The sequence below is a fragment of the Natator depressus genome, chromosome 2 (assembly GCF_965152275.1).
Source record: "Natator depressus isolate rNatDep1 chromosome 2, rNatDep2.hap1, whole genome shotgun sequence".
NCBI classification, from domain to species: Eukaryota; Metazoa; Chordata; order Testudines; family Cheloniidae; genus Natator; species Natator depressus.
Window position 1 is genome coordinate 237175387 of NC_134235.1, and position 12337 is coordinate 237187723.

A 12337-nucleotide genomic window follows, 5' to 3' on the forward strand; every position below is an offset into this window, starting at 1 on the left:
TTTTGCGAATACAGACTAACATGGCTGTTACTCTGAAACCAGCCTTAATTATGTATTAGGCACTGTTTAGCATTTTTACACAAGCATTTTCTCTGTCATGTGGGAGTTTGAGAAAGAGAGGTGCTCTTGAATCAATGGAAAGCTGCCAGAGGAGTCTTCTGTTCCCATAGCACAGAATGGTTGGCCTCTAGGATCATGCTGATTTTTCACTTAATATGGAGAAATCACTTATTTCCTTCTATTTTCCCAGAGAGAAGAATTAAATTACTCTTTTCTGATGGTATCATTTATGTAGATGCAACTATAAACTTTATCATCATTTACAATTAAAAGTGACAGGTTTCAGAGTAGCAGCCGTGTTAGTCTGCATCCGCAAAAAGAAAAGGAGGACTTGTGGCACCCTTTTCTTTTTAATTAAAAGTGAAAAGCTTTTGAGTTCAGTACTGGGATATTCCAATGAGAATTCATCATAGAATCAGAGAAATTAGATGGAAAAAGACCTACTATTTATTTCCATGTCCACAGGTGCCACCCCCGCAGCTCCCATTGGACGTGGTTCATGGCCTGTGGGAGCTGCGGAGCCAGTGCTTGGGGTGAGGCAGAGGCAGCGCACAGCCACCTGCTGCCCCTCCACCTAGGAGCAGCAGGGGCAGGTTGCCAATTGAGGGGAGCCACCGGAAGTGAGTGCCCCCCCAGATCCGGCACCCTGAAACACCACCTGCTCCCCAACCTCCTGCTCTGAGCCCCCTTCTGCACCCAAACTCCCTCCCAGAGCCCGTACCGCCTCCTGTGCCCCAACCCCGCACCCCCTCCCGCACTCAAACTCTCCCTCCCTCTTAAGTGGAATTTCCCTCCCCCCCTTCCCCCAACATGTCGGATAAAAAAGCTTTTACTGTAGTTTCCACCATCACCAAGGTGCCCCAGTGTGTGGAACAGAGCAGTAAATAGATATGGGCAGTTTTCTCAAGCTTAAACCTAGAAAAGGCAGAATGAAAGTCGAAGGAGGGGAAAACCTTAACCTCAACTACGATCAGTGGTATTGGACTACAGATTGCCACAGTGGCTTGAAACCTTGTGGTCAAACTGGACTCATTACTGCTCCTGGACGTGCCATTGTCATAGTGACCAGGAATTTTTCCTCCTCTCTCACTAACAAACTTGCATCATTCTCCCTCAGATGAGAACCTAGCCATGGTGATCCATGCTTTTGCCTCCTTCAATTTAGGTGACTGCACCTCACTTAACATGGACTAAACACAGCTTCCACAAGAAAGCAGAAGACTTACAACCTGCTTTATATTCCACAAAGATCAATTCTGCTGGCTGTCGATTCACTCTAGAAGGGAATTCCTGCACCTGATTCCAATCTGCAGTCCCCTTGAATGACTGCAGCCTGGCTCCCTCAGAGCTCACCTTACCTTCTGCAACCCTCCAAGACATCTATGCTCCATGGGGACAATGCTGCTGCAGAGACCTCGGTTTAGACCCTCAAGTGCGGGAGCCAGAGTCTTCTCAATAGCAGCACCCTAGCTCTCGTGTAGGAAGAGCCATACTAAGCCCAAGCCTGGCGAGGTCTGAAATGAAGTTTAAGATGCACCTTTTCCATTTTCTTTTTTCTCCGGGAATCATTCCTACTTAATTTTAAAAATAAAGTTGAACATACATATTTGTACTCTCCTGTCGCGTGGAGGAATGTAGAGGGAAAACACCAGTTGCACTAGTTTCTTTGGCTACTTCCTTGCTTTGTTCAGCACTAAGACCCTGATCTAGCAAATCACTTAAATATGTACTGAACTTTAAGCATGTGAATAGTCCCATTGGCTCCAAAGGCAGTATTCCTCATTTGCTTGAGTGTTTTGCTGGATTGTGGCCTTAAATGCCTAGGTAATCGGTTCCGTATACATGCAATGTTGGCTGAAACTTGTTTTTTTTGAATTGCCATCCTTTATATTGTAATTTAGGAAATGGCTGTACCTATAAACTGCTGCAATTACATGTTCTAGACCCTGGCATATGATTTGACCTGATTATTTGGGCTTTTGAAAGTTGGGGAAACTTCTGAACAGATTGGGTTAATTCCCAGAGCTTGATATGCTATTGCATAATTTTAGAAATCAACTCCAAAAATGGTATTTTGAAAGATTCCAGTTAGAAATGCTGCACAGTAGAGTGAGTCATTCAGTTTTTCAATAGGCAGATTGTATCTCTGCACTGACTTCTTTGCATAAATTATAGAGATTTTATAACCCAATACAAGAAGGAGATCTACAAGAACTAGGAGTGTTTTTTTGTTTTTTCCCTATGATATTTCATTTTTAAAAAATCTTTGGGTTTCTGTTTCTTTTGATGGCAGGAGACTGATTAGGGAGATCATCATCCCTTGGTGTACCCATTTAACACTCTTTGACCTTAAGTTTCTGCTGTCATGAGAATATTCCCTTAAATGGCTAACCAGTATTAAACTAACATAAGCAGCCCACCAGAGTGAAGAAGGCAAGATAGAAAAACAACAGACATATCTCAGGCATTAAGGACCAAGTTGAGATTATGTCTAGATCAATATAAGGAGACTCTCAATTCCTACTTGATTTCCCCCTTGATCCAGGGGACAAGCAATCTGTGGCTCTTCACCAGTAGCAGATTACTTCCACCTCCAGTCTGCAGCTTTGCCTGTATCAACTCACTTGCACTGGCTGGCATGTTGGGAAGTGGAACCAAGAATCCAGCCACTACTTACTCCTCTCTGCTCACCATCATGTAGGAGAAATAGTACCGCTTCTGAGCCAGCTTCACACATGCACCCAGAGAAGCAAGCAGGTTGACTGCACAGAGTAGAGGGGGTGTGGGGTAGGGGATAGAGGAAGGTCTTATGCCTCCTTATACCCTTGTGTGGCAGCATAAGAGGAAGGTACTATCAATGCTCATTGAAGTCAGTGGGAGTCTTTCTGCTGACTTCAGTGTGCACTGAATTCATGCCTAGGTTTGCACGAGGTATGTAGTTTGGGCATTCCTGCTGTTGTGTGCTCAGCACTGAATTTCTGTGTGAATATTAATTGATGTACATTTTTGTCTTCCATTTTGACATACTTCAGTGAAAACTAACAATAATACATAGCACTTATGCAATACTTTTTATCTTCTAAGTACTATGCCTCATCACCCCTGGGAGGTGGGTGTACAAGTAATATCAGATTACAGATGTGGAAATTGAGGCAGAGAGGTTAACAGAGTTGCCTAAGGTGTCAGAGACAATCTGTAGCAGATCTGGGATTAGAACTTGTGTTTTTTGGCTTTCCACCCTGCTTAGACCTCTCGGTCAGACCTTTCTCTAACCCAAAGGTTCTCAAACTGGGGGTTGGGGTCCCTCAGGGGGTCGAGAGGTTATTACATGGGGGGTCGTGAGCTGTCAGCCTCCACCCCAAACTCTGCTTTGCCTCCAGCATTTATAATGGTGTTAAATATATAAACAAGTGTTCTTAATTTATAAGGGGGGTTGCACTCAAAGGCTTACTATGTGAAAGGGGTCACCGGTATAAAAGTTTGAGAACCACTGCTCTAACCCTAGTACATAAATAACTGTGAAAATTCATTAAAAAAAAACAAACACTAATTGACTGAGGCTATATCTACACGGTGAGCTAGGAAGGTGATTCCCCTGCTCGTGTCCTCACACTTATGCTGGCTTGAGGAGTGCTAGCACAAGTCTGAATAGCAATGTAGCCATGGCGGCATGGGCACCAGCAGCAGCCTTGGAGGCATGGCTGAGGTGTGCCGGGTACAGACGTGTGCTGGGTACTTGGCACTGCTCAGCTGTTCTGCCGTTGCCTGTGCTACCATGGCTGCACTACTGTTGATAATCGTGCTAGCTCTCATTGAGCTACTGCGACTCTGTGGGTAATCACACCCAACTCGTGGTGTAGCTTTACCCTGAGTGTGTGACCTTTCCAGTTCCGAGCCTCAGTTGTTCGGTTTGTAAAATGAGATCTATGGATACGATACAAGTGATAACTATTATCCTTCACCAACTTACGATTCAACATGAAATAATGGGCAGAACATTGCATCAAGAGGGAGGTAAGTAATTTCATTGTGTTTTATAGCTGTTCAAATATAAAACATGTGTTTCTATAGGTCATGTTCAGTAACGTTATTTTTTTATTGTCACAGCATTGTTAAGGGAGTGGGAACATAGTGAATTTTATTTGCTGAAGAATAAGAAACAAGGTCTTATTTTTCTAAAATTAAATACGATGTTAACACTGCTGTCTATTCTGAGAGCCATATATAGAGTTTTTAAAACCAGGTAACAAAGTGTTGGTTTTCCTATTGCAACACAGTGAAAGCTCTGTGTTCCTCAGAAGAAGCTAGTTGCTAGGATACTTGTCCTTCATCCTCTTGTGGGGCCAGTGTTCTATCTGTCTATGCTAATGAGTTTAAGGAATTGTGATATGTCTTTAAAATTGTGCCAAAAAACCCACCTCCCCTTTTTTCTTGTTTTATTTTGCCCAATGCTTTCTGACCATGAGTTTTAAAACTTAGATCTTTAGAACTTAGGTCTTTCTGAAGTAAAGAAAGATGCAAGTATAGAAAGTTTACTAATGTGTCATAAGCTTTTTGGGTTTGCTGAGATTGTTTTCTACTTCGAACTAAACCTGTTTCTTTATGTTGCTATACTTGAGAGGAGATGATGTTTTGATCATCATGTCTTGGATTTAAACTCCCAGTCCAGGCTTTAAATGGCCTGAAATGGAATTGTTTCACAAACTACTCCTCTGTGATCAGAAAAGACCTTAACAGCTATAATCCTTACGGTATGTTTACACTGCACCTGGGAGCGTGCTTCCCAGCCCAGGTAGACAGACATGCACTCAAGCTGGCGTGCTAAGAACAGCAGCGTGGGTGTTGTGGCACAGGTTGTGGTGTGGGCTAGCTACACGAGTTCACACCCAGGCTATTGGGCAGCTTTATGCTCGTGCCACTGCCCATGCTGCAGTGTCCACTCTGCTATTTTTAGCAGGTTAGCTCTAGCAGAGCTAGCCCACGTCGGTCTACCTCTGTGGTTCTCAAACTTTTGTACCAGTGACCCCTTTCACATAAGTGCGACTCCTCCCCTTATAAATTAAAAACACTTTTTAATATATTTAACACCATTATAAATGCTGGAGGCAAAGCGGGATTCCGGGTGGAGGCTGACAGCTCGAGGCAAAGCGGGATTCCGGGTGGAGGCTGACAGCTTGCGACCCCACCATGTAATAACCTCGCAACCTCCTGAGGGGTCCCGACTCCCAGTATGAGAAGCCCTGGTCTACCTGAACTGAGAAGCATGCAGCCAGCTGCAGTGTAGACATACCCTTAGGGACTTCGGTTCTGACCATTCTAGGGGCCAAACATATATGACCTTCCTGTAGTCACCTTTCAGATTTTGGAATGGCTCTGTATGTTCCAACTTCCCTCAGAGAGCTCAGCTAAGACTTGCCTCTCCTTTTCTCAGTATCATTCCCACAAAAAACTCCTTTTTAAGACAGTAAATCAGTCAAGAAATATGTCATGTTTTCTTGGCACAATGCTATGCCAGGGAAGAATACAGTCTTTGGTCTGATTGCATATTTTTGTAATTGTGGTGGTGTTCAGATACCACAGTGGGAGGTGGATTATTGACCGTTGTGGGATCTCATGTTGTGGAGGTGCTTGAGGAAGAAATTGTTTGGCGTAAAAAAGACTTTGGGCCCAAATCCTGCAAACATGTAGGCACACGTGTAGTTTACTTATGAGACGAGTCTGTGACCATTCTCAGGCTATGCAGAGCTGTGAGTCATCTTGTTACTGCCTGCCTCCAGCGTGAGGGAGTCTTGCTTGTGGTAACTGGGTCAGTTCCCTAATGCCAGCCAGTCAGGCACTCTCCTCCGGGCTATGCCAGCCCTGTCTTTGTCTTGCAGGTTAACAAGATTTGTGCCTCAGTCCCCAACTCCCTTGAAGCGTTCCCCGATTCAGAAATCCCTGATCCTTTGCCCCCAATGGAGCACTGTACCTCCCATTACCAGTTTCACCTTAAACCCCATGCTCCTGTATAACATACCACACTTGTGAGTACTTATAATAAAACAAAAGGTTTATTTAAGAAAGAATAGAGATTCAACTAGAAACTAGAGAATGTGATGAAAACAAATGGTTATAATACAAAACAAAATAACAAAACTTAAACTAGGGTCTACACTTACTAAGAGTTGCCTTTCTTAACTGATAAAGTATTTTTTTCCTCCCAGAGTTCAGTCTCTTGCAGAGTTGGCTGGCTTTACAGGAACTTTACAGGAGCTTTCATGAAAAGAGCCCTGCTCCGAGATGTTTTCTCAGTGAATGGATTCAGAGTGCCTCTCCCCGCTCGGTGTTATACTGAAACAGTCTTTTGTCTCTATTAATAGACAGAGCGATTCCCTGTCTGATGTAATATTCAATGTTTTTCAACTTCCAAGTGGTTTTGATTGTTTGCAGTTGTCCATTGGTTTTGGAATGGAGCAAGGCTTGACAGTTATGCTTTGCACAACATTATCGGCTAACTAGGGAGGTGTGACAGTTCCTTTCTGCTTGAATGGGCCATCCCTGAGACATATTATCCACTAACTTTTACTGCAAGGTCATAAAGCATATTTTCAGAATAGTTACATTGTTCTTTCAGTATTACCTATTATAGCCCCTAGGGCTAGCTTGCCTTTATTAAAATATGCCTTTATTATACTCCGCAGTAATGCAAGGAACCTTCAGGCTTATGTCTTGTAAGACATTGGCTTCAGCAGTTAGCATAAGGCTTGAGACCTATGGACTTTGACACAGATAAACAGCCCAGTGGTAACCCCTAAGTTTTGAGGAACTGGCAATAGAGTGTAAGGGGGAATTTTGTCCATAATGACATCAGCCAACCACAGAAACATGAGCTAACACCAGATTTTGGAAACTTTTGAAAAGAACATCCAACCACAAGACTGCCATGGCAACGAATTGACATATATGATAAGAAGTTGAGATAATTAATAAACTCAACAGAAGAGAAGGCCACCTCAACATTAGTAAATTGGGGAAATACAAATAAGGAAGAGAGGGAATACCCTTACTGAATATGCATTAAGCGTAGTGGTGTCAGCATAAGATATGAAAGAAGTTATATTCCAGCCCAGGGGCAGTAGGAGAGAGGGATGTAGTCCTTGGGATGTGCCACATGATGGCCACTGGTGATGAGGGGGAAGGTGACGGTGATGAAGAAGATGATAGCTAACTTTTCAGGTTGTTCTGCAAGGGGATGTGTGAGTATATGGCTGTGCAGATGTACATTCTTTAGTATCTCTGTCTGTCTTACTGAGTTTGAGTGCTTGTGACTGAGCTAAATGTATTAATAAACTATTAATAAATAGAGAGGAGTTCCTATAGTGTGAGTGTTGCAACTGTGCAGATGGGGGTTCCCGACTATGTAATAATTTGAATAATACTGGGCCTGATCTTGGGACAGGAACCTGGAAACCCTCAAAGTGATAACTGGGAATTCTTAAGCAATCAATATAATTATTATGTAATCTGTAGATCAGGCTACACCATACATACATCTCGCAATGACTGAGTCCTGATTAAGTCACAAGCTGTCTGTAGATACCTTACATGTCATTCCTTATTGATACATATCCTGTAAGATGTGTTATGTGTAATGAGTTTGTCGGGCCTGACATGAGAGTTGATTGCAGCCGGGGTAGGGGGTGGGGCTTCTGTGTCATGGAGTCCCAGTAAGCTCACTAGAATTTGTGCATGTGAGTAAAGTTATGCTTGCGTTGGCAGAATCAGACCCTTAGTTTATGTAGCTATATAGACCTGATAACCCTCTGAAATGATACCAAAATGTTGTCTTCTGTAATGGAATAAAAATGCATGGGAAACTAAAGAGGTGAAAAAAGCAACATTTAAATTGTAGTAAGAGGCCAAAAAATATTGGAAAGCTAGGGAAACGTCTCAGTGTGCAGCATGAGTCAAAACGCTCAGACTTGATCCCAATTAAATTAATGGCAAAACTGCTGCTGTCCTCAGTGGGGAAGAATCAGTCCCAAAGTTTGCACAGAAGACATCACCAGAACCATAAAATTTAGGAACCTTAATTGTCTACATCTGACATACACGTTTATGTTCCACTAAAATGCTCTATTCTGGGAGCAGAGGGAATCTCAGCTGGTCGGGCTGAGATGCTGCCCAGTTTCATTCCTGTCTAAAGTACAACACAACACGTGTCCAAAGGTACTGGCCACTGTCAGAGAAGTGGTACTGGACTAGATAAACTTTGGGTCTGATCCAGCAGGTCAATTAATTTGTTCTTGTATTCCTAAGAATGCTCACTATTCCAACCATGGCACTGGTGAAAAATCATTTTTTTTCTTATCACTGCTGCAGAGTGAATTATCTTTTCTCAGTCCAAGTTATGGACTTGCAGTAATGTGTGTTAAATTACCATAGGCACAGTCTTTGGAAAGCTCCAGCACTTGAATATCTAGTATCTAAACCATTTAATTACCTTTCATAATAAATTTTAAAACAGTGTTGCCTTATAAATTGCAGCAGTCTAAAAACACAGTTTACCTCGCCATGTCCTGTCATTTTAAAAAGAAATGAAAGATTGCACAGGGAGTTTGAAATGCAAGCTTGAAAGGAGAAGGAAGAACTATCGGACTTTAGACCAGTGTTTCTATTGGGTGGGGCGAGGAGGAGAGAATCTCATAATAAAGGTGTTGAGACTGATCTTTTAACTTTCAGCCTCTTCAAGTTTTTATAGTGACATTTTTTACAGCATTTTTTGTAATACAATGAATTGATTACAATTAGAGCCTCTTAGGTTTTTTTTCCTTTATAAAATACGCTATGGTACAGAGCAGAACATTGTAAGCAAAGATATCATGTTAGTACAGATTTTTGTAATTGACTTCCTTGCTTGCTCTCACTTTTCTCCTTCCCACCAATTACTGAAGATTGTTCAGGTCACTTAAAATTTCTCTGTACCTCAGTTTATCCTATTGGGAAATGGGTAATGTAGCTTCACCTGTATTTTCCCCTTTGTGGTACATTCCAGGGGCTTCCTCAGGTTTCTATCCATTTATCCTGTCTCTAGATAGGGACTATTCTCTCACTCCTCCTGACTGGGCTGCACAGCCTCCTGCCTTACACTGTGATTTCCCCACAATCCAATTTGCCTAAAAGCCAGTGCCAGTGTTTCCCCCCGCCCTCTCAGTGTGTGTGGGTTATGAACAGTGTATTGCCAGCAGTTACAAGTCACCACACAGCTCTTTCTCAGCAAAATACATTTATGCTTAAGATTAAAAAAAAAAAGATGAAGAAAAAAAAAACCCAGAGCCTGAAAACTTCTTCACAAGATGTAAATCTTCATCCAACAGTGATGCTCCAATAGTATGTAAACAATTTACAGTCTAAAGCAGTGATCGGCTTGGAGATGTGGTCATCGGTTTTTCTTTCTTATATTTCCTGAAAACAGTATCTGAACCTGTGACAAAATATCCATATTTGCTGAAAAGACAAGGCGCTGATCTTATGGCCTTAGACTTGAATAAAAGGAAACACCTGGCTGCTGAAGTGCTATGTTTAAATGTTAGAGTTCAGCTACGTGTTAAGGAGATTGCTTTGACTGATTTTACATTGCTGTGATGTAAACAGAAGTTACATGGAAACCTCTACAATAGGATAAAACCATATTGGGTTTTATTTATGACTGTACAGAAAATGACATATTACACAATTTTAAAGTATTGATTACAAAATGAAATGCATCTTGGGTTCAGGTTAGTAGGTAATTATCTTAGCAGCAGCAGCACCACCCATCTCATTGCGGGTCATCTGATGGTTTGTTTTTTTTACTTCTCCAGTGCTGTTTCTAAGTAAGGTATGGAAAGCCACATGAAAAATGTTATTTGTAATCATGCACTATTGTTCAGAGTTTCTCAGAGAAATAAGATGGCCATCTCAGACTCTTTTGGGAGGGCGTTAATCTTGCCAAGGAAAATAATACTTTCTGGAAGTTCACATATGTTGTGAAAGGAGGAAGTAGGCTGGTACTGACTTAATTTGTAACCTGGTACCACAGGGCATCCTTATGATTATCTTGGTGCATTCTTTTTAGAAATGAAGTTGCCACAGCAGGAAATGTGCCATTCTGTGATGCTTCCTGTGGACCTCCGGGAAAAGTTCATTTTCCGAAAATGTAGCCTTTTTAAATTCTCTGTTCTAATTGTTTAAATTAAACAGCAATTGTTGCTTATTGTAATCACATGTAACAGTGGAAAGCCATCTACTATCTGCATGGTTCTACATAATTGTTTTACAGTACCTAATTCTCCTATATTACATGCAAAAGGCTCTATTCCTGCACTTGGTGAAGTCTTGGGAGTGTGGAAGGGAAATGAAAGAAAAATGTACAACTCTCGACTTTGTATTACAAATGTCTAAAAGCTGCTTGTCTTACTTCAGTCCAGGAGAAACCATTGCACCCAAGGCCAAATCCTACAATTCTTTCTGATGCAAGTAGTCCTCACTCCAGTGGGGCCCATTTGTGCAAATAAGGGCTAAAGTCTGCTTGTTGCATTGGGCGATTACAAACCTTTTAACATATTGTAATTTTGTTTCTCCCTTTCAAGATTTGAACATGGAGTTCAACCCATCAGATCACCCACGGGCCAGCACAATATTCCTCAGTAAATCTCAAACAGATGGTAGGTTACTGGATTTACTACAGTTTTCTCTTTTCAGATTATTTCTAAACTTTGCATGCAGTAACTTATATTAAGTGGGGGGTTTTGGTTTTGTTTGGATTTTTGCCCACCTTCAGGAGAACAAGACACAACAATGGCAGATTGGTTTGGCTAAATGTAATTGGCCAGATCCTTAGCTGGTGTTTAACTGGAGCTGTGCTGATATACACACACTGAGGATCTGGCCCAGTGGCTTATTGTTAGTAATTAATACACAGTAAGATATGATCCTGTTTCTTTTATGCAAAACAATAAAATCTAAGTTGACTTCAAAGTGATCCTTACCTGTGAAAGGACTACAGGATCAGGCCCATAGTTATCGCTATGCTCTCTAATTTATTTGAATCCTAACCTATTGAATTAATTTAAGTGTCAGAAGGTTGTTAAAAGGTGTGGGCCCATCCTGCAAACACCTGTGCACATACAGAAGTTGACACCTGTGAATAATCTTGTTGAGTAGACCCCACTGGACTACTCACATGCATCAAGTCGTGCACATGAGTGGGTTCATGATTGGGGTCTGTTGGACCAGTCCCACACATTAATTCATACGAGTCACTGTGTTGAAATCGTTTGGACCCATGGATATGCAAAGAGACTCACATAGGGCCTGAGGCAAAGCCTGCTGAAGTCAATGACAGTCTCTCCATTGACTTCAGGTAGCTTTAGGTCAGACCCATGAATAAATGGTTACAGAATTGGGCCCTGTAGCATGTTGACTATTACAAGTTCAAAACATACAGTGGAGCTACAAATACTAATAAAGTGTAAAAGAATTCGCTTCTTTAAGTGTAAACCTTTCAGTACAGTTGCCTTTCAGAACTAAACAGAAGGAGCCAGGTTCCCAGCTAATGTACATCCACGTAGCTTAGTTGGAACAATGGCAGTTTAGACCAGCTGAGGATGTAGTCTGATGTCTCCCCCAGACAGGTTGAAAACTGGAAATCCCAGTTCACGTGAGCTCTTCAATGGGTTTTAAAAACAAATAAAAAATATCCCTTTATTTTTATTGATCAGCATGGTTTGACAGTATCTTTTATTTATCTGGAATTTATTTTATTTATTTTTTTACTTAGAGACAAAAATAACCTGATAGAAATTAAGCCTGTGTTTTTAGAGAGCCTCTTGATGTAATTAGTGGAATGGAAGCCACTTACTTTTGGCTAATTGAATCTACAGTGTCTAGCTTGAGTGATGTTAGTGTTTTGCCAGAAGTAGACGTGAGTAATGAATACAAAGCACGTCATTTTCTACCCAAACTTTCCAAGCAACTTTTCTGTTATTGTTGTGCATTCTTTGTGCTCCTTGTTCGGGGCATATGAACTCTGTTTTAGACTTACTGAGTAAATGATACTTTACTGAGGTTTTTATTCAGCTAAGTGCACATTTGTATTTCAGAAATTCTAGTGACCTCGTTTTTTAGTTGTTGTTTGTTTTCTGGTAGTTTTTGAAAATGTTGTCTACAGAGACGATGCATTTTAGGCCCTGATTCTGCAGTGGGTTATGTATGGGTACTCTTCTGCCCTTGGAGGCCTAGTGACTGCATCTGCAAG

The 12337-nt window shown here is 41.5% G+C and overlaps 1 protein-coding gene across 2 annotated transcripts in view; it reads left to right on the forward strand.

Moving 5' to 3' along the window:
- CCNY (cyclin Y) overlaps nt 1-12337 on the forward strand; it is a 219890-nt gene that overhangs the window by 128973 nt on the left and 78580 nt on the right. For both annotated transcript variants that reach the window (XM_074946226.1, XM_074946227.1), the window contains one exon: nt 10671-10745. In XM_074946226.1, coding sequence (XP_074802327.1) covers nt 10671-10745 — 75 coding nt within the window. The remainder of the gene's footprint in view (nt 1-10670; nt 10746-12337) is intronic.